We start from the raw sequence: 25,990 nt of genomic DNA, 5'->3' as shown, positions 1-25,990 counted from the left end.
ACCTCCTGTGTCCCTTCACTGTCCCAGCAGGTCCAGCAGCCACCAGACAATGGGCTGGGGATGGAAACGAGGAGATTATAGGAGCTTTACCTTCAATGATCCAGACATGAAGGAATTTAATCCCGTGTTTGAAATAAAAAGTGTTTATTTAGCTTCTTCCTCTGAGTCACTGCTGAAACATCTCACCCCCAGCCGCCACGCCGGGAGCACGGTCGCTCACGAGACACGTCCTCAGGTGCACTTTTGACCTTTCCCTGCATGAAGGGAAATCCCTCTGCCCCCCAGGATGATCCTGCCTCCCTCCAGCCCAGGCTTTCCATTGCACTTGAAGATAAATCTGGTGGTTAAGATCCTGCTCTTTTCCAAAATGAAGGTCAAAACCTGATCTCAGCAATGCCAAGTACATTTTCCACCAACTCAAAGGGAAGATGATGTGGCCCATGGGTGCAACATTGGACTCATTCATCTGATACCTGACTCGAGGAGCTGCTGCAGCAGAGCCTCCAGACACAACAGAGGTGCCAGGGCTGCTGTAAAATGCCTTTTTGGGATCTGGGTTCAAAAAACTGATACTTGCAAAAAGCAAAATCCACAAAGAATTTACTGGAAACCCCTTGGTAAAGGTTGGTGTCATCTCCCGTGTGGGCACCTAAAGGGGGAATTCAGCATTGCTAAATCCCACCCAGATGGTTCTTTCACAGGAATCTACTGGGTTTGGTCCTGGTCCAACAAAACAAAGATGTGAGTGACCTGACAGACCTGGGAGCTGAACAGCAGCAGAGAGAACAACTGCAGACTCCGGGGGCATTTTGAGTGGTGTGAGAGCAGCCAGTGGTGGGCAGGGGGCTCATGTGGACACACTCCCCTCTCTGGCCCATCCCATCCCTGCGGAGGAACGGGCTGTTCTCCCATCCAGCCATTACCCACCTGGAGACGCCGACTCTCTTTCGGCTCAGAGTATCCCAGGGCTGGCAGATGGATCCTGCAGCAGAGCAGCACACGGAGCCTTGGCCGAGGGGCCTCTGCTCCTGAATTAGCAAAAGGAAATGTCAGTGTTTGTTTGGGACCTCTGTGTGGTTTCCATATGATTCCAGCTCACAACAGCCAGCTGGAAAACTTCTCCCAAAGGGAAGGCAAAGGCTAGTGCAGGTCCCCGGAAACCCCACGGTGCCCCCACCCCCAGTGCTGTTCTACACACAAAAGGCTGCAGGTCTGGAAACACCACAGCAAACAGGACAAAAGGCATCACTTGCAACCCTTCTCCTTCCACCCGAGAGGGGTGGGCATGTTGTACAGGAAACATTATCCTGGGACAGCTGTGCAGAGCAGGAGGGAGGTTGGTGCAAAGAGGTGGGGAAGTGCTGGAGTCTTGCTGTGGAGGGCACAGGAACAGGGGAACCTCCTGCCTGAGGCCACTGTGGAGCCAAGCACAGCAACAATGCCCATCTGCCTGGCTTTGGCACATGATCCCAGGCACAGGGATGGATTGAGGACACACACCCACAAGGGGCAACATACACATGTCCTCAGGCACATCCCAGGAGAGACTCCACTGCCCACAGGGAGCTCTCCTGGGTGGAACGTGTGGCTTAGGGCTCCTTTCTAAGGAGAGGAGGCCCCAAAGACCTACCTCCTCTGGAATGAGCAAGGGAGAGCCCAAAACTGCAGAGGGAATCCAGAAACTTGGTGCTGGAAGGCAGGGAAGGAGCCCTTCTGGTGCTGTCCCACCTGGCTGTGCATCCAGAGACATGTGCTGCAGCTGAGATGTTCCTGAGAGGGCACTCGGGGATGGAGCATTCCTAAAGGAGAAGGGCTGAAATTCCTGTTGATGGGGAGAGAAAGACATCCATACCCTCTGGGACAGCACTGGTTATTTATTTATTATTTTTTCCTGTTAAATTCTCATCATGGAAAACACCACAGGTGTCACCTCGTGGCTGTGCTGGGTTTGAGCAGGAGCCCTGTAAAGCCAAATCCACCAAGGATTCTCAGACTCTTTCCCCACTGTACCAGGAGGTGTTTGGCCCCACAATGCCCGTGAGCAGGAGGGGCAGAACATCCACCTGCACTGCTGCTCACGGGCACCAGCCAGAACCCCCAAAATGGGCAACACACTTTGTGCAACTGAATTACAGAAGTAGCTGCTGTCCCTGGATCAGGCTTTGAGCAGTGCCCCAGGTATCAGTTACTGTCTCACACTCCATCTCAGGTGGTTTTCGTGCACACCAATCATTAACACAAAGCCAGGGCAGCGTTTGAGATCAGACCTTGGAAGTGGCCAAGTGCAGAAGCTGAGGGGTGACTCCACCTCCCCCTGTGCCCACCTTCCCTGAGCCCTGTCCTTCTCCAGGGCAGCATCCCCATGTCAGGCCACAGCCCTTTCCCAGTACCATCTTCCAATCACCCCCAAGCCACCTCCCCCCTGGGGAAAGCAGGAACAGGAGCTGTGACTGGATGAATCCCAGCTTTTCCCCCTGTCTGCTGCGTGGTGGCTGCAGGCACAGCAGTGACAAGGGGTCACACACAGCACCACGGAGCAGGAGCTTCCCCAGACCCTCCCCAGCAGCACAGCTCTTCCCAGGACCGGTTTGGATTGAATCCTGCTGGTGCCACACCTGCAGAGTAGGTTCTGTAGCACAGAGGGCACACAGGGGGTTATTCACCACCTCAGCAGGTGCCGTGTGATTACATGGCTGGTGCTGCAACACCACTGTTCTTCCATACCCCTCAGCTGGGAATGTTTAGGACACTTGGCTTTCCATAAAGATTGAAAATTTATCCAACTTCAAAATTATTTTTTGCTTGAACTGATGAATTCAGTTTTATTTTCTCTGTGCAGTGGTTCTGCTTTCAAGGTAAAACCAGAAACCACTCAGGGTGGGCACTGAGGACGTGACACATCAACACGGAGCCGATCAGCGTGGGAGCAACTCAGCACCTGCTCTGCACAGGGGACTTACCCAGGACAGGGACAGCCACCATCCCACTGCCCTCTGTCAGAGTGTGGAGCCAGGTTGGAAGGCACAGGGATATTTAGGAACACACTGCTCACAGTGCAGAGCCCACAGTGCCCCTCAGAGCACAACCTGATGATCTTCCACGGCCCTTCCTCAGCTTCCTCCCGCGCCAGCTGCACCCCAAGCAGCACTGTCAGGAGCCACAGAAAACCCTCCAGCACAGGGAACAAGGGTAGGGCAGATTTAAAACACAGTCATCACACAATTTTTTTGCGTAGGAAAGAGGTTTTTTTCCTAACAGGTGGGATTTAGTAACTAAGGCATGGAGAAGTACAATTATGAGGCTAAAATATGGCAGTAGGTTGTTCTGATTTGACTAAGTAGAACTTCACCTCACTTGACCATCTCACTGCTGGGTGATAACTCTCTTCTTCACAGACTGGCAGAAGCTGCTGTTAATTAATATAATCTGAAAATCTGTACCACAACTATTTTCCCTGAATGAAATCAATGGCTACCTCTGTTGCTGTAGAGTTTAAACTCACAGCACAGTTGTCCAAAGACACCTCCTCAGGCTGAATCCCTTGGAGTTAACGCTGGGTTGTGAATGTAGAACAAGGCACGTTCGTGTATTTTGGTCACTTTATTAAATGAGATATTAAATAGTTTAAGTTTCAACTACTAAAACAGCACTTTGAATGGTGAAAACACAGATAGTATATTGTCATACTTGAATGCTTCTTCTCTTTAAAAACACATTTCCAGTCCTTATATATATTACAAAACAGCCTTATAGGAAGAGGGGACACCTTTTCTATAGTACTTAAGATATTTAATACAGAACTGAAAAGCCATCTAATAGAAACAAAGGCAAGTCTTCACAGCTGTATGATTTCAGCAGCCAAAGCTGGTTGATGGACTGAAACATTACTATACAACTGGGACAAAACATATACAATATCACGATACTAAGCAAAAACGCTTTACATCCAAAGGAATAAACAGGTTACAAAATGTGGATAATTTAGCAGGCAAAACTGTATTACAAGCAACATTTTTATTCATCATCTTAAGCCATTTTATCTAGTTAAAACATCTAAAACAAATATAAAAATGAGCCTTTTATTATCTTACTGATGTATGTTCTGTCTTTAAGTACTGGTTAAAGCCTGATGTTATACTCAAAGCACATTGTTATGCAGCTAAAATGTCGAGTGAGAAACACGTACGCAAAGTGGTCCAGGTTTAATTCCAATGCTTATCTCGGATTCCTTCTTATGCATTAGTCTTCTGTTATCCATGGGTTTGTCCAGAATGAAATAAAATGTGCCTTTCAATGTTGCCTAAAACTTCCACATTTAAGTCTTTGAGTTACTGTAAAACTCCATTCAACAGTCCCAGGTTTGGTAGAAAGTACTTCTCTTATTCACGTAGGAACATCGGTGAGAGTTGCCCAGAGTTCATTTGCCTTCAAATGTTTGTCTCAAAGTCTCACAGTTTGTTTCTTCTAGTGCAGACACGTCTCTTTTTTCTCCCTCCCCCCAAATCAGAGTTAATTGTAGAGCTGGCAAAGCTCTAGAACACACTGAGGGGCTTTTGTATTATCTTGTAATCAAAGAGTCCAAGACAGCAACTTGTCAGCTGGGTTTGCACCAGACCAACCAACCTCTGTCCACCTCACACACCAAGTGTCAACCACAAACAGAAACATGGGGTAAGATCTGCGTATTGAGACGCAAAACCCACTTGTCCATTCAGGGCAAGAACTCAAACTCCTGCAAGAAACTTTCCAGAAACCAAAACAAGTTTGGTTCACGGCAGCAAGTCAGAAGAGTCCAGCACCACCTGGAGCCAACGTCTCCAGAGTCCTCTGTCATCCACACACCATCGCTCCAACGTTCCTGCCACTGACTTCTACCCCCAGATTATAAACTTTTGTTTTGGGGGGGGTTAAGAATCAACCAAACTCTAGTCAAAGAAAAGCTCTATTTGTATTTAATGAGATCTTCACAAGCACAACAAGTGTGGGTAAAGAGAGTGTTAACGATATAGAAGAAACCAGAAATTTACCTCTGGCCTACATTAACACCCCCCCCCCCAAAAGAGAACAAAAAAACCCAAGCTCCTTGTGTCCAAACTCGTGTTTTCACACAATGAAGGGATGGGGAGGAGTGCATAAGCAAAACTCTATTAATAAAATCATTTCACGGTTCTGGCAGCTCTGGAAGTTGCTACAGCACTTTCTCGATTGATTTTCAATGGGCAATGGTTCTGCCACGTTAAAGGTGTTTCTCTGACAGGGTTTGACCCTGGCCACCATCACTGTTTTAGCCCCCCAACACCAGGAACTGAACGTCGTTGGCCCATCTCCCATTGCCGGCAATGGGGAGAGACAGTAGCACCAGCACTAAGGAGTTACCAGAAATGTGCTTTGGGTGGGACTCTGCATCAAGGAAATTAGTGTGTGAAGGAAAAACATCTCCCACTCCGAGATCATCAGCTGCTATTCCATCACATGGAACTGAAAATAAGAAATGGCAGAAGACCAGGGAAGGCCAGCCCTTCCCCAGCCATGGTTAAGGCTGGATGCACAGTGTCTCTGTGACTCAGAAGGTTCAGAGCAGTAGTATTTACGAATATTGCACTCAATTCTGTTTCAGAGAGTATTTTCAGTTCCTGTTTCATTCAGCACAGACGATCCACACAAGCCCAGACCTCAGTCAGAAGGAAACTGGACTATTTCTGTTGTAACATTCCCACTAATAGAAAGAAAGGGGTAAGCAGAAAAGTATTCCATAATTTGAGGAATCAACTCTAATCAAGAACTCAGCTGTTTACAATTCACATACGTCAGACTGAACATACAGACCTGCAGTCCTTCCTAAGCTTCCCAAAGCTTTGCAGCCATGAAAAGCAATCGTAGGAGTTTAGACAGGAAACCTGTGGAGATGCTACTGTAACGGGAGGACTTGTTTTCACTGAAAACAACTTGTTATCTCCTGTACTCAACATATGTAAGAAGATTCTAGGCAACATCACTGACAACAGGGAAAACATCATGTCCAATTTAAACAAAGCTGAAACACTAATATGGAACATGGCATTTAAGGGGAGCAACCAAACAATTCTTTTTAATTTTTTTTTTTTTTACAGTTGAGTTCTGTTAGGCCATTGATTCCTAAAAAAATAAAAGTTCTTTCTCTGATTTTAACAATCCTTTAGGCTTTTAGTGCAAAATCACATTGATTTCCCTTGGGAAGGCCCTGGATTTTTGCCTCTCATTGGGGGTGGTGCTCGTTGTAAGGGTGGTGGCTGCATCCCACCAGCCATTGACTGATACATTCCTCTCACATCTATCCCTTGGAAGCTGGAAGGATTCATGATTAAATTTGGAGGCTTTGGCATCATGAGGTGGCCCATGGCTGCTTGCTGGTAAGACATCTGCTGCTGCTGCTGCTGGTTGTACTGGTGCTGGAGCCGCCTGTTCATCAGGATCCTCTGGACACAACCGATTAACTGTGAAGGGAAAGCAGAGCTGGGTAAGTGCACGACCCTCTCAATGCTCCAAGTATCAGGTTCAGAGTTAAAAATCAATTTGTTAGGGACAGCATGGCTGGGGGAAAAAGCCCCATTGTTATCACCATCCCTAATGTGATGGCATTCACAAGCCCATTACTGGAGAAACCATTTAGTAACACCATTTAGGGCTCAGTTCTCCCATGACTTGGCTATTGTATTGCAGGCAGCATTTAGGTGAGTTGCCATGGCAACACGCACTACACTGTGAAATTATTCCCAGGTATAAGTTACAACATCATTTGTCAGGTACCATTTATCTTCCCTTTGAAAGTCCCACATGTGGACTGTCAGTGTTTGCCTGAGAGAAAACTCTTCCCACTGACATCATCTGGGCCACTTTCAGATTTTGCAAAGTAATTTTAAGCTAAAACAACATTACCAACACTTTCTAAGATGTATTTTGTAAGTGGCTGTCTGAGCTCTGGGAATCAGATTTCTCTTTAAACCTCATGACCTTCCAGCAAACCAATTTCAACTCAAAAACCTGGCAAGTATTTTTTTTTATGGACACGGAGTGTCCCTCACCGAGGCAGAGCAATGCACCCCAGCACACCCCTGACCCACTGCAACACCTGCTGTGAGTGATGCTTCTGTACCTAAACACGCACTTGCACTTTGTGAATGAGCACACACAACATCCCAGCTCAACTGTGGACAGTGGATACACAAATGGAACACATTTTACCATCTGCTGTTTCCCGAGGACGTCGTTGTAAATGGCTTCTCGGCGCTTCACATCCAGCTCCTGGCTCGCCTGTCTGTTCAGTGCCAGGGCCTGCACTTGGCTCTCTGTCAGGGTTACGTTTTCTTTCCACTGAAAGGCAAAAAAACCTTCCTAGCACTGGTCGTTTTAACAAAAGCCTGATGGTGACTGAAGTCTTGCATCATGTTCAGAGTTGCATCAAGAGTCAAACAAGCCCAACTTCCAGTCAATGCAAAATTGTACTTCACCAGAATCAGAACTATGAGTAATTAGTTCTAACTGCTAATTACTGGGAGCAAGTGAGAAATGTGGCAGTCCCCAAGATAAAATAAATACTTGCCCATGATTGTTATTTATAGAAAAACAGCGTTCTCAGAATGGATCTAAACTGTTAGTCCTCTAAGGCTCTCTGTCATCCAGACATCACTAGGGGTTACTGCAAGCTGCAGGGATAAAGGCCAATACAAACTGGAAATAATATTCATTAACAATTAATTAGCTGAATGACCACACGCAGTACCAACATCTTTGTCTGATAATATTTAACGTTTTCCACTCCTGATCTAAAGCCAGGATTATCTATTCCACTCACTATGGTTGAAATGATGTCTTCAAGGGGCTGAATTCTTGCTGCAGCTACACTGTTGGTTGCTTCCACAACCTTCTCTCTTCCTTGATTAATAAGGTCCTGAGAAAACACCAGAAATTCAACTATAAAGCACAGATACAAATAACACATTTCTCTGCCAACATTTTACAAGTTGTTCATCTTTGTCCTTACATACCTAGACTTCAATTACTTTTTTCTTTCAATTTGCACAAGTCAATGAGTCTAAGCTTCCACAGGACTGACCTCCAGCACAGAGCAGCTGCACAGCAAGGATAAATCGGGCAATTTGTAGATAGGATTCATAAAAACCTCTTTTTGTACCCACATGTTTTCAGAGCAGCACAAGGAGTGTGCTCTGAATTCCCCAGGGGAATTGCCTATGATACAGACTTGATGATGTTACAGTTTCAAATGTGTTAACTATTGTCTGCAAAGAATGCAGGTGATCTTCCAGAATCCTGCCATAGTCCCCAGGTTTATATGCAAGTTAGACTTCAATACAGCTCCACACACACACACAAAAATTAAAACCAGGATACAATTACATAAAGGTGGAGATATTAGCCCTAATTTGTGACTGAAAACCCCTGCATGCCCACAGCAACACAGACACGTTGTGCTACTTACCTCCAGCTGTTGGTTACTCATTGCTGACAGAGCACCCAAATTGTAGGGAATATATGTTTGAGAGTTGAAATTCGTGGGAATCATATTGGTCCCAGTTGGCATGTTGAAACGCATAGTGATGCCCTTGAAAACACGGAATGCACTTATAATTTAATAACTGGTAATTCATGGCCTTCTACAACAACCACACAGAGACAAACCAGTGCCAACTGCTGGAACACACCCAGAACAATGGACACAGAACCCCAACCCAACACACCATGTCCTGGAAAGAGGGACGAGAGATGGAGAACATCACTGGGGGGACCCCAACCACAAGAGGAATTCCAGATCTAATGTTGTACCCTACTGGAATTTTGCTGATCTCTGTTGAATTACGGTCATTGTTAAATATTGTTCTATATGTTATCAGTGTGGATACTACACAGACCTCCTTGCAGGGACACCCTCAAATGGTAAAAGAGGTCTTACACAGGACACCAGTTGAGTTTTATTATAAAATAGAAAAAAATAGATGTGTGCAAATGTTACTTTAATTTAAAAGTTATTAAGAAAACACACAGAAAGGACCAGCATCAAGAGAGCAAAAAAGACACGTTATCTTCTTTTGTATGTCAAAGTTTGCTTTTTATATTCATTTTTTGGTCTTTAAGAAAACTTTGTTCTCCCAAGACAAACTGAAAAGGTAACTGATACTCTAAGCCTGGAAAGGTTATTTTCAGAGACATAAACCTGATTAGACAGCTTTACCTTCTTCTCTGCTTCATATTCTGCCCAGGCTGCCTTCCTTTCTTCTTCAGTGAGTTCCTCTTCCTCCTTATGGTCCAGGAGTGAATCATGTTCGTGATATCCAACTATATACTCTTTGTTGATCTGAAGCAGTTCTGCCAGGATTGTGTCCTGTTCACAGGAGAAGATAAATGAAGAGTCACTCAGCAGCTCTGCTGTATTTACTCCTGTCACACACAGCAGCTCGGAGCACTGCACAGCACAACAAAACTCAAAAATAATTTAAAAGTACAATTTTCCTCAGAAGACAGGGAATGGATTCACAATCTGTTGCAGAGATGACAGTCCAATCACTTCATGAACCAAGGGAATGCACTCAGATTCCACAACACTAAATGCACTTTAAGAACCTAAAAAGAATGGAACGTGCTCAATGATTTTTCCTTCGCTTGGGCTGGAAACCTAAGAGCACAATCAATAATCTGCATTTATTATCCATAAAGAGCATCTCTGCAGGCTTTAAAACACTGAGCAGTACTTTGGGACTATCAACTGTCTATCAGCATTCAAAAGAAAAGGTTGCTCTCTTAAAACTGTTCAGATACATGTTGACATAAATAGTTCCCCACCCTTCTGGACTAAGAAAGGTCAAAGCACTGCTATGAACCAGATTAGATCAGCAGGTTGCAATTTAGACCTTCATATTCCACAATATCTCTAATGCTTAATTGTTTTTATATATAAAATATATAAATCACATAATGGTTTGGGTTGGAAGGGACCTTAAAGACCATGTAATTCCAATCCCCTGTCATGGGCAGGGACACCTTCCACTAGACCAGGTTCTGTGTATATGTGTGTATGCACACACACCCCCAAAACACACACACATATATATATAAAATCTCCAGTATAGCTTAGCATTCAGTCTAAGATTTCTAATACTACAAATGATATAAGTCCTATTAATGTTTTTTTGAAACATGCAGAGTTACCAGCATGTTGAATATTTCCTAGATAAAGCAAAACCAAACTGGCTGCCAGCCAAAATATTAAGTTGCCACTGCCCTTGTCTGGACTGCAGATGCCACATTATGACAGGTGAATACCTCAGCTAAGAAGTGATATAAAATCAGGCACGGAAAGTAAGTGTGGAAAGCTGGCATTTCAAGGCAGGCAGTAATGGGTTTGCCATCCTCATTCTCACTGAGGCAACATCTCCAGTGTTTCAAAGATGATGACTCTCTGCCTGAATAAAGGTAATGCTGCAAAGGATGAAGAAAAACATGCTCTGCAGGACTATGAAAAACTGCTCCTGCTGCACCACAGGAGTTCCCTTTTGGAAATCATTATTCAACATGGGTTTTTTACATGCACTTGTATCACTGATGAGCTTGATGAGCTCCAATATGCCTCAGCATTCAGTCTAAAATTCCTTATATAAAAACATCACTGAACTTCTGGACCACTCCTGAAAGGCAGTGAGCACACTTCGTGCAGCAGTCATACGAGTACCTACAGTCCCCCTTCACATCATGACCTCATTCTGCCAGCCCTTTGTACAAGCAGGAATCCAACCAATCCTACCCTGACACTTCAAAATCTCCATGGAACAATGACTGGAAAGAATGGCCTGTGCCCACAAACTGATTTTTGCAACCCCTCTGGGAACTGTGTGTGGAAGTCCTGACCAGAGGTTCTGTCACAGCAGCTACAGAAAGATGTTTGTTTCCATGTGTTTTAAAACTTAGTTATGTTAACCAATTATGTAAAAGCTGGTCCTTGTTTCATCCTTGTACTATTTGGTCTCCCTGAATTTGAATCATCGTTTTCATTGCCAGCTCCTCAACAAAATATTCCACGTGGTACCTGCACAACTAATGGGCACAAGGAACAAACAATGGGATTTTGGGGTGCTGAGAGAGACAAGGGGTGCCATAACAGGGCTGATGAAAACGCCCCAGGGCAGTGGGGGAAGAAGCCAAGGCCCCCAGACAAGTGGACACGGCTCCCGTGCTCTCAGCGGAGCTGAATCCCAGTGTGGAGGCTCCTGGACGTGCATGAACTGCCATGGGAACACACTACACTGCAACATAATCCACCCCCACTTAGCCAGCACAGGCTTCAAAATGTGCTTTAAATTACATCCAACTGTGTGTTTGCTTTTCTTTGTCTAAACTTTATTTTTCATTATTTTAATGATGGAGCTTGAAAACTGGGATATGGACTAAACTACCTTTTGGGTTAATTTTACTATGAAAAAATAATAAATCCACCTTACATATGAAAAATCATCAGAATAATTTTTCTTTTAATTTGTTTAGTTTGTTGATAATGATTATCACTTGGTTTAAAAGCTTTAGGATGAAGGAAAAAAATTAAAAGAGACTTTTAAAAGTTTTTGAATTTAAAAAAAAAGGGTTGTCTTTTATAAATCCTGATAGAAATTAAATGCTATGGAGAGAGAAATGTATTAGAATGGAAATCTTCCATGAAGGAATGTGAGTTACATTGTAATTCATAAAAAAGTTTTTCTCAACCAATTGAACATTAAATACCGAGGTAAAATATAAAAAAATAAGCAGCAAGTTCTTCCGATTCTGAGATCAAAATTCATAAAGTTGTCCCCTCTTATGGAACTACAGTCAAACACATGCTCTGGCTATGTCCTGAGGTAGTATAAAATAATGATATGCTATATCCAACTGAACCCCAACTATGATTTTAATCTGCTTTTCCAATCTGTATTACATGACCTCAACTGAGCCAAGTTTTCATTTCACATAAATATAAATGTGAGTGACTCTAATCCACTGAGGAGGCTCATGTGGGGAAGAATAAGCCCAGGGCAGAGGGTGCAACAGTTCCAGCTCCCAAGGACACAGAGAGCCCCCAGTATTGTCTCTGTCCACCCCCCATCTCCACTGCTCTGAAACACGTGTCCCACCGGCCCAGGTAAATGCCAGGTCACACCCTGATCCCTGGGGAGCTGTGTCAGCCCCATCCAGCCCAGCACACAAAGCCCCCAGAGCAGAGTGTTCCGACTCTGGGAGAACCTACTTGACAAAAACCCCAAGCCAGCAGCTCAGTCATAAATCTCACTGGTTTGAGAAAAGGCTCTGGATCCACTGTTAAATTCAGAGCAAAGCAAAACGTGGCACAACCATAATACACTCAACAGAATTTTCTCACTTTACCCCATCCTCTCCTTTTGAATTGCTGCTACTCTACAAAATTAACAACAAAACCTGCTTTTTCAAGCTGTTTTTACTGTGGGTTAGATAAGGAGTCACTACATTATAAAGCTCATGGCCTATGCTTAATCTTCTGTAAATTATACTGTAATTATTTCTATACCTAAATACAGCATATTTGACCAAGTGACTACTCAGTCTTAAGATACCTAGTACACCTTTTTTGGACTGAAATTCCAAATCAGTCCTTTCCAGCTGTGTAGAGACAGGGGATGAATGAAATCAAGCAGTGGAAGTTAAGACTAACCTAATAATTCATGTGAACAACATTCATAATACAAATATTCTGTTAACCCCAAGTATTTGTATATTTGAAGACACAGGAGCTATTACAGAGGGGCAAGGGCAGAGCAATGGCCCTCTGGAGTTGGGGTTGAAGGACAACAGGCATTTTCCCCCGAGCTCCTCGTCCCCCTGGAGGTCTTGTCCAGACCACAAAAGGCAGAAAGTTGCTGCTACAATTAAAACTTCACCTGAAACTTGGATAGACTTCCACATATTGCACATTTGTCATGTGATTCCTTGTATAAAATGGAAGCATTCAACATCTTCCCTCCTTAACAATGGTGTGGAAGAAAACTGGTCTTGGGCTGAAATTTGGATTATTGCAAAGCCAAAGTTCTCAAGTATATATTTTAAAATCAAGCACTATTTGCTTTTTCATTCACTGGCTTTTTACTTCTGACTTTTAAAATGATACAGAATGAATTCTCTTAACCCATTAAAAGCAAAAGAATTAAAAATCTGTTTTTTCTTACATCAAAGAAGTTGAAAAGTGTGTTAAAACTAGGAGATACAAGAAAATCCCCAGCACTCAGCTCTGAATAACTCCTCGACACACACGAACCCTGGCTAAAGGATTTGTAAAGAACCTTCCTACTGTGGGGTATCACTGGAGTTAAGAAGGTCTCAGAGAAGAAAACCTATTGTCCCTCCAGCTTTTTCCACGTTCTTGCATAGATGGTTGGAGAAAAGATGGAAAACATTTCGCCTAACTCCTATTCTGAATTCCCTACAGAAAACATGGAACAAAGCTCTTTGTACCCATGTTCTGAGGAATCTGCTCTCTCAGTGCCTGGCTGTGTCTCCCCCTGCACACTAAAAACATGTAAAAGCACTGCAAGTGTCCTTTTTCCTGCCTGCCAGCCCAGCAGCAGTTCCACGGCCAGAGCACTGCCCAGCACACTGGGCTTTGAAGAGGTAAAAAAGGCCCGGAGACAAAAGGAGACAATTACAGACAAAACCTGTCAGAGGCAGAACTAAAGCTCCTTTTAGCCTAAATAGCTATTTTGCTCTGCTGGTAATTAAAGAGGAACAGCTCAGGTTTTGTGACAGCTCAGTGATGGAACAGCAATCCAGGTGAAGCTCCAGTGGCCTTTGTTTCCAGGGAAGAGCTGCAGGGATGGGCTTGGGTGCTGAGCCCACCATGACAGAGCAACACAGCATCAAGTAACATGATCCTAAAGAGAATTTTTGTCTCTAAATGCTGTGTGATTACTTGATGTTACAATAAAATGTTTTCATTTCAATAAAAAAACGCTCAGCTGTTAAATTAACTAGTTAAGATTTGTAATTATTAAGATAGATCATGCATATTTGCTAAAATCACAATGAAATGAAGAATACTTAACTGAGTGAATAACTTTGCACAGCTTAGAGAATAACACCCACTGCAATATTTCCTACTGCTGATATTTCTTTTCATTGTTTATGTGGGGTTTTAGAGAACTGGCTCGACCAAAAAAGACAGAATGGGAAATAAAACAAAATTGAACTGTGATATTACAACTAAGGCCTGAGCCACAATTCCATTAAACAGGTTGCAGGAATCAAGGAAGGAGTCACTGCAACTACTGGACCAGCTGTTCTGTGAGCAAAGCAAGAACCTCACTGTGGATAAATTGAAAATACAAGACCCCAGTCAGCTGAGCTTCACAGATGCTGCCAAAAATGAGCCAGCCAGCTCAGTCCATACACTGGGAATTCCCTACTTCCCACCAGCAGCTTCTGGAGGACCTGAGGGAACCCAGCATGGCTCTTCCTCACTGCCAAGACTAGTCTGGGGGACAGAGAAAGGGAAGGAATATTTGGGGATTAACAGGTAGCTTCCCATATTCTCTGAGGCTATTTGGAACACAAAGTCCTTTTCTCTAGAAATAAATACATAAATGGCTAAAATAAGATGAATGTACTTGATGATTTATAGCCTTTTCAACCAATAAATAAAAAGAGATTAGAAATCTGCACACAGCATGTACTCAGATGCACATCTTCAAAAGGATGAAATACCATTTGCTAAAACCATGAAAAAAACCCCCCAAAACTATTCCAGTGCCCAGATTTACTCTATTTACAGCCAGGAAACAGTCAAAAGCTTGTATTCAACTTGACTTACATAAGCCTTACACTGATGGAACTTAATATGCAAAACTGAAAGGTAAAGCAAGTTTGGAGTTTATAAACTTTCTCTTCTACATTATACTCATCCATTAATTAATTTATTTTTGTAAAAGAAAACAAATAACCTTCAAAATATAATTATTGCACTGGATTGATCAATGCTTTGGGTAAACAGACTCAGCTGCTTCACAGGTTTTCAACCTATTTCTAAGCTTTTAAAAATAAGTAGCAACAGCAGCAAATGGTGAAACATTAGCTATGAGTTTGTGGAGGCATAAATGCACATGGTGTGAAATAATTAAGAACGTATAGAAGATAAAATACTATTAATTACAACCTAAAGGAAGTTGCTTTAGGGGGAAAACTAAAGAATTTGCCAAAATCAAAATGCACAACACAGTAAAAAAGTAGAATATAATTTTCAGTTACCTACAATGTGGTGCTTCCAGGGAGAAACACTGTAATAGGGAGAGCTCAGACAGAGGCAGCACAGTGTGTGTGCCAGGGGGTCACAGTGCCTGGGGAACAGGGACTGAGACAGGGCTCCCACTCCCCACATCCCCCACTGCAGGTGGTCCCTGGGCTGGGGCAGAGAATTAACAATCCACTGTGATGCCTGACCACAACTGATTGCACTATAGTGGTCTACAGACAGTTGAGAATGGAAAACATACCATTTTTCCTAGGAAATGAATAGATTTACAAACTGGAAAATCTCCCTCCCCCCACCCAGACACTGTGGAGTGACCAAAACACAGAAATTTAACCAGTTGACAAAGGACACATCGACATGTTACTGTTCCCCAGCTGTTCACCTGTAAGAAGTAAAGAGAACTGCACAACAGCTAAATGATGAACTAATCTTTAGCAGACTACATAAACAGAGTATATAAGTATAAAACTGTAGCCTAATCTTAAAGTGACTTGGATAAAAAGAATAAAATAACAGAACCAGTTACTCTTTTCCCTAAAGCTCACTCCTGCCTGACTAGTGCAACTTTCCCCCTGTCTCTACCATATGTCTATTAATAGTCCCTTCAAGAAGAGGTAAACAAGGAACTAAAAACCAAAACATGTTGGAAAGGAGAGCATGGATTAACTGGACTCTTATCTAATCAGATAAAAAACAGACCTCCAAGTACAATGTCACCTCAGAGCTTTGTTACCACAAACTGAGGTTGTGCTGGGTATCACAAGCAACCACTCAGATGTTAATTTGAATTTTGGCCTCCACAGTTTCACGCAGTAAAACTTCTATTCACTCAAACAGTGTGAAAATGTATCTTTGTTTGTTTTGACTTAAAAGTTTCATCTTTTAATTGAATATCTTTGTCTTACACTGTCACACCGAAGGGAACTCCTTATGCAGCTCATTATACCATCTATTATATTAATTATGTATTTTGTTGCGTTACCTGCTGTTCACCTCCCTCCAAAGTGGACAACACTGCTCTACAGTGAAAACAACACTCTGCTCCCAAGATGAAATATTTCATATCCTTACACAGATGCCAGTCATTGTCAGAGCACGGAGTGCCCAGCGCTGGGCATCGACCTACTTTGGGCAACATAGGGGTGTCTCTCTTCTTCTTCTTCTCCGAGTTCGGGTCGTCCAGCAGGTCTGGCTCGAAGGTGTAGAGCTCTGTGAGCTCGTTCATGGTGAAGTGACGCTCCACCTGCTGCTGGTCCACCACGCGGAAGGACAGCGACTGCTTGGTCACCTGGCGGTCGTAGATCTTGTCCTCCATCGTGCCCTGCAAACACAGCCCCTGCCGTGAGACACTGCACTGACAGGGCACAGGGACACACACAGAGAACAGAGCCAAGAGCACAACACAGCACTTCTCCATTCCCCTCATTTCTTCCACCAGATTCCTACAAAGAAGCCAAAATCCCTTTGTTTGTTAAGAAATAAAAGAAAAAACCTGCTGGAAGCAAATGCTGTATGGGACAGATGTCATCTAGCTGTTGACTGGAGTAAGGAAATTATTCTTTCAATAGTGTTTTTAAGAGATCCAGTTTTGCTGCAATTCCCCAAAGTAGAATTATGACCAAAAAATGGCAATTTTCACAGCATGTACCTTATTTTGCTGCTTTGAGCAGCCTGCAAAAAGGAAAACAGATACCATATCACTGTGGTGGAGGGGAGAGGGAAAGGGAAGCAGTCAAGTCTAATTCATCACAGCCGTGTATGAAAAAAATTAGATCCTTGATGAAAAAAGGAAAATTACTTATTCTTTGGAAAAAAAAGATGATGACTGAGAAGGATGAGAACAGCACAGCCTGTTCTGAAAAGCCTAATTTAGGAAGGATATCAACAGTTCAAGAGTGCACAGAGAAAACTACAACAATAGATTGAAGCCTGAAGAGAAAACCTATTTCTGACAGTAACATGTTACAGACAGTTGGCATGGAAATAGTGTCTTGATCAAGGGTTAAGTGCTTTACTGGGAAAGGTCTTCAGGCTACTCTGTAACACCTGAAGGACTAGAATATTACACAAGATACTTCCTAACAGAAAAAATGGTCTTACACTTAAATAAAGCATAGTTCAGTGTCCATCAGAATTAATACACATCTTTAATATTTGCAGGGAGTGATACAAGTTTTCAAGTCAGGACTTGATGCCTTTTACAAAAATTTCTTTATCTCCCTCTGATTTCATTCCAGTTGGACCATCAGGGCCACACAGAGCAGGGTCTGTAGAAGGCACCTGTACTGAGCAAGGCTATTCCTTAACCACCATCCTCCAGAGGGTCTATTCAACTCAGAACTTTTAGTAGTGTGCAAATTGAAAAAGCTGAGCCCCTATTCTGAGTCTAGATGTGTAAATCACTCCTAGAATTCCAGAACCTGCGTTACACAAGTATCATATGAGGTGGGCTGAAGAGGAAATCATTTCAGTTGTTATTTATTTTACCATTCCTTCCTTCAAGAGCTGCTTCAGTGGCCAAACACTGCTACAGATGAGGGCTGCAAAACTACTGCTCTGTGCAGATCACTCCAGACTCCAACACAAGTGCACATACAGACAGTTCACATTTGACTGCAGGATGAAATATCACAAAGACATCAGCCAGAAACCCACCTGAGCCAAAAACCTGTACACGAACACAGGTTTGTTCTGTCCAAAACGATAGACCCTGAAAATACTCTGGATGTCATAGGATGGGTTCCAGGAGGCATCAAAGATGATGACTCTGTTGGCAGCCACCAGGTTTATTCCAAGGGAACCTGCTTTAGTGGATATAATAAACAAGCGGCCTCTGGAACAGAGAAGAGTTGCAAAATTTGAGTATTTTGGAAAACAACTATTGTTGCTGTGTTACTATGGAGTTGTTCATGCACTGAAATAACTCAAAAACTTCATTAAAATAATATATTAAGCATAAAACAGATGCAGATTTTACAAGAACAACACTTTTAGCAAAACATATATTCCCAAAAATACAGATCAAGGCCTTTTGCAAACCAACTGTTAACAAAAACTGGAGGGGAAGAAAGAACTTTTGCATTTTCAAACTCTAATAAAACTAGTTATATCAAAATAAACCACAAATTTAAACAGGCAGATGCCATGCTATTGAAACTGCTTCCTGGCCTGCAAACTGTCGGGATAACTCTAGAATGACACTGTTTTTCTGATATATCTGCTTTTTTTTGAAGGCCACCTCTCTCAGCTTCAACTTGAAATCAGTTCTTGACAGGTACTGACAGAATAAACTCTTTAAAAGTAGTAACAGTGAATTAGGTTACTTCTTAATTTAACTTTTTTCCCCTGCACATTATAAATGACTGCAATATAACCACAGACTTTATTTTTTAAACAAAGCTGGGAAGGTGAAGCTCCTTACCTTCACTTAACTTGTGCAAGCTTATACCTCTCAATCCAAATGTGAATTCCAAGTCCCATTTTAGATGAGCAGTGGATGGCTGGGAGACAATTCTGGAGATAGCTGACAGAGCCACATGTTTCTGAGTGGCCCAGGGACTGCTGCCTCCTGGTCAGACCCCACCGGGCTCTGACTTGCCTAGGTCCTTATATCCTTTTAAATCATTGTAATAAAAATATCTTCTCTGGTTTAAATTGGTTACAATCTAAAGAACTACGAAACCAGCAAGGAAACACTGAACAAGTATTGAGCACTACTAATGGAATTAATCTAAAGAAGTCAGGAACATATTGCTGCACGTATTTTGTGCAAGTTCTGACAAGGCTGTGATAATTATTTGCCTACCCTTAAGGTAATTAAGCTAATACAAGTACCAAAGAAATAGGTAACAAAAGAAAGAAAAGGGGAAAAATAAAGCACCTATATCAGAAAAGGTCTCACCTCACATTAGTTTCATCATTAAACTCTTCAGCCCATTTCTTTCTTGACTGAGCTGTAGTTGAGCCATCCAAGCGATAGTAATCGATGTTTCTGAACCATTTTCCCTCACCTGTAAATTTAACAGTCAAATTATTAAAATGCTGAGGCTGTAAGTACCCAAACTGGTAACACTGGATTCACACAACTCCCCAAGTAGTAGGGAACAAATATGGAACATAAAATATACTAGTATGGCAATGGGAAAAGACTATTATTGGTATTCAAGACTGAGAACGTTTTTGCAGGATACAGGTGCTTGTCACGGGCCTTCTGTAGTAGAGCTTGCATAACAAAATATAAAATATGTATCGTGACAGGAGATAACAGTCATTGCACTTGTGATGACAACCATCATCCACGAGCCTGCAACAGCTTGTACAAACCCTACACAGGTTTTGTCTAAAATTATTCAAAACCGGAATAAAATGAATGCCAATATCATTTTACCTCGTAAAAAGTACCCAGTATCTATCCTTACCCATTTCTTCTTAAGATTTTGTTGGTTTTTTACAGAAAGATGGATTCATCAATGAAACTCCTCAAAGCAGTTTTATACAGATTGGAATGTAAAGATAGAAATTTTTAAAAAATGTTCTGAGCTTAAATTTAAATTGAAGTATTTGAAAAATACCTGAACTTTTTTGGGGGTCATTCCTCTTATTTTTCACTATTCTATTTATATATATACATTTGGAGGGATATGCCTTAGCTTAACTTGGAGTCAAAGTTAATTTTAAAAGTAGTTACATGTAGCTGCAGTTAAATCTAATCTTTAGGCATTACAGCACTAATTGTACTTTCCAACTGATCTGTGTAGCTTCATGTTACAGCACGAGGGTAAGTCAGTCTCTCCCACACAACCAGCACTTGTAAGGAAATGCTCCAAAGGAGATTTCAAAAGTCAAGCTCTAATAATTTTGGGACTGAAACTCGGAAAAATCTTTGAGTTTAATTACCTTGTGAGTTACAGCAACTTCTTGCCAGACTGGGGGAAAAAGCTACAGCTGATAGATTTTCTTCTCTCCCCAGTTCACAAGTAACCTTTCATTTTCTTTGGCCATCAAGGTGTATGTACCCAAAACTAACAGCACTGAGCCATCAATCATGAAGAAAAGAGCATTTCTGAAGACAGCATTGCTCGATTCAATCAATTATGAGAAACAGATTGTTGTGTCAGGAAGTGAATCTTGCCATGATACGTAATCTAATTGCTTACCAGAAGAACTACCACACATGAAAAAACCCCACTCCTCAAAACATTTTCTCCGACTAAAAGCACAAACTCCCCCAAAACCAGACAGCTTGTAACATCTGAAGATGGGAAAAGCTCAGAAAAGGAAGCAACAGCCAGAAACAATAAATCCGTGAGAGGGAGATGTGGAGTCTCCAGCTGACTGTGTCTGTCACTGAGCCACCTTCCTCTTATTTCTAAGTGCAAACACACCAAACACTTGCACAGGATGTTTGAAAGGGATGGCAGACTTGAAGGAATTCTGCACTGCACATGTACTGGGAATTGAAACTCCACATAAGGATCAACTGCCTCCTCAGGAGCTCTGGGAGCATCTCAGAGGAAACAGGACAAACATCCTAAGCGGAGGACGAGTGAGACATTCCTGGGCATTTGAGCATCACTAGGATAATAATTAACTCAATATTTGCTCCCTTATGAAATCCATAAGCCAATCTACTGCCCTACATATAAATTCATATTTTGCACGTTTTACACACTGGTTTAAAGTACCCTAATTCTTTCATCAGCTCTCCCCCAGAAGGAAGGATCAGAATTTGCCACAGATCAGAATGGAACATCACTTTTATAAAGGATTTAACAAAATGCCTTCTCTCCTCTCAGATGATGAACATTTAAGCTGCTTAGGCTGTAACAAGCATGGATGATACAGGATGAAATCAGAAGCAAGAGTCCATAATGGGATAGCAGAGACCACCTGCAGGGGAGACCAATAATCCTGCCAGCTTCAGGAACAGTCCAGAGCATGCAACACTTATTTCAAATCCACTCCCTGTGGACTGAATAGAGACTTGTAAAAGAGTTATGAGGTTGTTGAAGGAGACACTCACCTTTATAGATAGGAGGCTTATCTCTGTCGGTTTTCTCCCTGTTAGCCAGCTCCAGGAAATCTTCTATCAAATCCAGAGAGATCAGGGACTGGCTGAACACTAGGCTGGAAACAGAAACAGGAAAACACAAAATTCATCTCTGAAGTTATTTTATTTATTTTACTGCTTGGTTTTTCTTCCCTCCTCCCTTTGAGACAAACAGCCCTTCTAGACACAGGTGAAGACTCTGGTGGAATCTTGGGCATGTGTGGGAAAAATCCCTCATAAAAAGGCATGTAGCCTTTGCACATCTGCTTCAGAAAACAGCTACAGCATAACCAAGAGTGAATTCAGAACACTGTCAGACTAGATATTTATAAGGTCATTAGCAATATGTCTAGAACTGACTTACACTTTGTCTCCAAGCTCCTCTGCCATTCGAAGAATTTCAAAGAGAAGCACCATTTTCCCAGAATGTTCCAACACTTCAGCATCTGCATCAGTGACAAAATCTTTGTACCAATCTGGTGCTGGGCTGCCAGGATTGGAAGAGGATGTAGCTTTGCCTAAAAAAAAAAAAAACCACCAAAACAAAATTAAAGATAAGAACACGGTCTCCATTTAAATGCTTTGAAATGTCCAAAGGGACTTGTTTCCTCATTATTAGATGTAAATGGTATGAAAAGAGTTAAAGAGACAAAAAAACCCCAGCATTTGCACTATTACCAATTACAAGGCTGCACGAGAGGTAAACTTTTAAGTGATCCAGAGACAGAAACTCACCCTGCCTATAATGTAATTAACACGTTTAATCTCTGTGTGTCTTACATACACACACTCCTCCCTTACACATTTACAATATGTTTGTCTTTAGTCTGGAGACCAAAAAACCCCAGAGTTCTCACCTTAACTGTCCCCAAAAAATTCAATTACTTAAGGAAAATCACTAGACACACATGAAATGACAGAATTGGAAAATTACCTCTATAATTCCAGATACAAGACAAAATCTAGATTATTAAAGAAAAATCAAAAAATGAAACGTGCAGCTTTAAGAAGTTTGAATAATAACCTTTAAAAAGGGCTTGTATTCCTGTTGCATATCTGCTCACTCAACATCCAATTCAAATTCCAGGTGCAACAAATCATGACATGTATATTTCTTAATCTTTCCATTAATCTTTTAGCAATATGTTAAAAGAAGATGAAAAGCAGCATAGTTCCTCAGTTAACTTTATATCATTTTGTATTTCTAAATTAAAAAAAAAAAAAATCATTGTGCAGCTTCCCTGCCTCAAGACCCCTAAGTTCTAAATTGCTGCCCCTTGTTTTTCCAGGATGAGTGTACCATTAGGAGGAGCAGGAGCTGTAAGTATGGAATTAAGGAATTTGCCATTCTGCAACACAGCAGAATTCCTGACAGTCCTAGTCCTCTTCAACTGCCTTTTTCAAAATGAAGCTGCCTCACATTTTATTCATTCTGGATTACACTCACCTTCATCTGACTTTGTTGATGACGGGTTGTTTGAAAGATCTTCTGCATTTCCTTCTCCACCTCCACGAGATCTTGAATTCCAGACTTTAATGACTTCAACATCATTATCACTGCCACTTCCACTTGAGCTACACTCTTTCTTCACCTTTTTCCCCTTGGATTTTTTTTTCCTAAAAAGGCAACATTACACACCCCATTTTTTTTTAAATCCCACTGCTAGAGAACATATTCTAACAGATACATAAAATAAAAAATAAACATTCACTTTTATAGGAGTCACTTCAGCTCTATTAGGAAAATAAATCCATCAAACAAAATAAAAGCTCAATTACTTTGCATAATCATCAGAACTTAAGCTCATTGAAGTTTCTTCTGAATCTGAAGCTATGAAGTCATCCATGCTGTCTTCATCAAAATAGCCCTCAAAAGAGAAAAAAACAGAAATTATTACATATATTCATCCAGAAGCTTTTATTAAACCTTTAGCCATCTGCTTAGCCTTCATTTAAACAATGGTAAGTTCTACAAGGGTTGGCCTTAAGAAATATTTTAACAATGACAACATACCCTGAAAGAAAAATATGACAAAACCAGCAGCAAAGATACCCCACAGCAACAAAGATTTCCATTAATTTGACAAAACCTTACCTATAGTTTAGCAAAGCTTATTTGCAAAGTTCCCAATAGAGAGTATTTTGATATATCTAATTTACCTTATTTTCTTTGCTAATATAGTCCAGCTGCAAACACCAAGGGTGAGTCCAGATTCTGCTCAACATCTGGAAATCCTGGAAAAGTTTAGCTCCAGCTTTGCCTCTTCCACCTTCATTGCCACCACCTACACCTGACAATAAAGTTCAGGTTTTAGAGTGGAACCTTGAAGTGAGTTTGCCACATTCTGTTCCCCCTTTGAACAACCCGCCAGTGCAGCACTGAGTGTTCTTTCCAGATGCACATCATCTTGTAACATCTCTTGTAAAAGAGCTCAAATTACTCAGTCACAGGCATTTTTTTTCCTAGTTAAAGTTGTCAAAATTAGATTTTCCCCTTTCTCTAAATAATGAGAAACATGATTACATTTTTACATAAAAGCACATTTCTCCCCAGTACAGGAATGACTCCAAATCCTCTTAAAAAGACATCCATGTCTATTTGGGTTCTGTAAAAGCAGCCCACGGTGGAAAACACAAAATAACATTGGCATTTAGGTTTCAATGAATTTGGGTTACTATTTTTATCTACCTTTATTTAATGCCTTGTAATGCTGCCCTATTCTGCTACAAGAGAAACCCTAAAAGAGCCCAGCCATTTGTTCATTGTGGAAGCACAAACTAGTGCAAAGTAGTAACAATGTTCAGAGAGTTAAATTTCTTTTTTCTAGTCTCACTTTCTCATTAAGCACCACGTCAGGTTCCTGAAAGAGACTGTTTTTCATATTTATTATGTGCATAATTTAAGGCACATAGACCTGCAAGAAAATAGTGTTTATTGCATCGCAGTTATCAAATGTCTACAAAAAAACAAGCACAAAACCTATTTGGTGCATTTGCTCAATGCATAAGATAATCCCTCTAAACATCTACAAAGTATTTCAAGAAAGCAGGTTCTCGCTGTGTTCAGTCCCACAACTTGGAGTATCCTCCTATTTGTGCTTTGGGAAATGGAACTGTAAGGATCACAGAAATCCTTAGACTTGACTTCCCTCATCATGAGCTTCACTGAGGAAGTTGACATTAGCAAGTTCCAATTTAACAAGTTCTACAGACTTTTAAAACTCTTTATAACTTAACTAAATAGAGGCAACAGAAAACAGAACTGCTCATTGACAGGAAGCTGAACATGAGCCAGAGTGTGCCCAGTGGCCAAGAGGGCCAATGGATCCTGGCCTGGCTCAGGAACAGGGTGGCCAACAGGTCCAAGGAAGTGATTCTTGCCCTGGACTGGGCGCTGGTGAGGCCACCCCTGGAGTGCTGTGTCCAGCTCTGGGCCCTCAGCTCAGGAAGGACATGGAGGGGCTGGAGCAGGGCCAGAGGAGAGCAACGAGGCTGGGGAAGGGACTGGAGCACAAGTGCTGTGAGGAGAGGCTGAGGGAGCTGGGGCTGTTCAGCCTGGAGAGGAGGAGGCTCAGGGGAGACCTCACTCTCTGCAACTCCCTGACAGGAGGGGGGAGCCGGGGGGGGTCGGGCTCTGCTCCCAGGCAATGATCAGCAAGACAAGAGGGCTGGGTCTTCAGCTGGGCCAGGGGAGGGATAGGTTGGAGATCAGGAAGAAATTCTTTACAGAGAGGGTGATCAGCCATTGGAATGGGCTTCCATCCCAGGAGGTTTTTAAGATGAGACTGGATGTGGCATCAGTGCCACGGGCTGGGAACCACAGCGGGGTTGGATCAAGGGTTGGACTTGATGATCTCAGAAGTCTTTTCCAACCTGGTTGATTCTATTATTCTATGAAGCTGGCAGATCACCTGGGAGATCAGAAACTGCATTCCCCAGAATCTAAAGGTGTTGAGACAACACAGTGAATTCCATACTGCTATGAATCACAGACCAATTTGAGATACAATTCATTTTTCTAGTAATTAAACTTGGGAGAATAACCAGAACAGAAAAATATGGTTTAAAAAATCCTCAGCGACAAGCATTTTAAGACAGGTAGTTTAACAAGTGCAAAAAAAATATAATAAACTGGCCCAGCAGACTATGTAGGACATTTTGTAACTGCTGCAGAAAGGGAATACCTGCTTCATGCTTTACAAAAAAATTCTACTAGCCTTAAACAGTGCCTTAAACATTCTTGACTATGAAATTCATTAAGTGAATTGCTTCAGAAGCCAAGAGCTGCAGCTGAGGGATGTGGCTGTGTGAAGCACAGAGGTACAGAAAACCTCCCCAGGCATTCCTGGAGATGACCATTCCCACAGTGTGTGTGGGACCTGTGTCACTGAGACGTTGATATCCCAATACCTTGATATACTAAAATTACAAGCTACAGTGGCTCATCTCTAATGCAGTGAACAGCACACCAGCCCACAGTAACACATTTTAGGGTTGTGTTTTTTCCCCTTATACACCTTTTCAATTAAACAAATTTACATTTTCGGGGGGGAAGATGCAAATTTCCAAGAAAGACCAGTCAAGATCTCACTGAAAGCTGATGAAGAGCACAGTCATTGTGAAACCTAGACTTATGGGTTTTGAGAGGA

General features: G+C 42.1%; 1 protein-coding gene across 3 annotated transcripts in view; it reads right to left on the bottom strand.

The window, feature by feature from the left end:
• Positions 1 to 3,581: 3,581 nt before the first annotated feature.
• ATRX (ATRX, chromatin remodeler) overlaps positions 3,582 to 25,990 on the bottom strand; it is a 77,186-nt gene continuing 54,777 nt past the window's right edge. For 2 of the 3 annotated variants that reach the window (XM_017815970.1, XM_017815973.1), the window contains 13 exons: positions 23,502 to 23,632; positions 23,121 to 23,209; positions 22,789 to 22,958; positions 21,706 to 21,859; positions 21,315 to 21,418; positions 19,194 to 19,302; positions 17,948 to 18,125; positions 16,419 to 16,613; positions 9,227 to 9,376; positions 8,477 to 8,599; positions 7,832 to 7,927; positions 7,222 to 7,350; positions 3,582 to 6,473 (listed from right to left, as the gene is read on the bottom strand). In XM_017815970.1, coding sequence (XP_017671459.1) covers positions 6,195 to 6,473; positions 7,222 to 7,350; positions 7,832 to 7,927; positions 8,477 to 8,599; positions 9,227 to 9,376; positions 16,419 to 16,613; positions 17,948 to 18,125; positions 19,194 to 19,302; positions 21,315 to 21,418; positions 21,706 to 21,859; positions 22,789 to 22,958; positions 23,121 to 23,209; positions 23,502 to 23,632 — 1,907 coding nt within the window. In that variant the 3' untranslated portion in view covers positions 3,582 to 6,194. Of the gene's footprint in view, positions 6,474 to 7,221; positions 7,351 to 7,830; positions 7,928 to 8,024; positions 8,109 to 8,476; positions 8,600 to 9,226; positions 9,377 to 16,418; positions 16,614 to 17,947; positions 18,126 to 19,193; positions 19,303 to 21,314; positions 21,419 to 21,705; positions 21,860 to 22,788; positions 22,959 to 23,120; positions 23,210 to 23,501; positions 23,633 to 25,990 lie in introns of those variants that run through there. The other variant, XM_017815979.1, reaches the window with a different exon arrangement.

Source organism: Lepidothrix coronata, unplaced genomic scaffold (assembly GCF_001604755.1).
Source record: "Lepidothrix coronata isolate B3197 unplaced genomic scaffold, Lepidothrix_coronata-1.0 Scaffold2, whole genome shotgun sequence".
Taxonomy (NCBI): Eukaryota; Metazoa; Chordata; class Aves; order Passeriformes; family Pipridae; genus Lepidothrix; species Lepidothrix coronata.
This window is presented reverse-complemented; position numbering and strand designations above follow the sequence as displayed.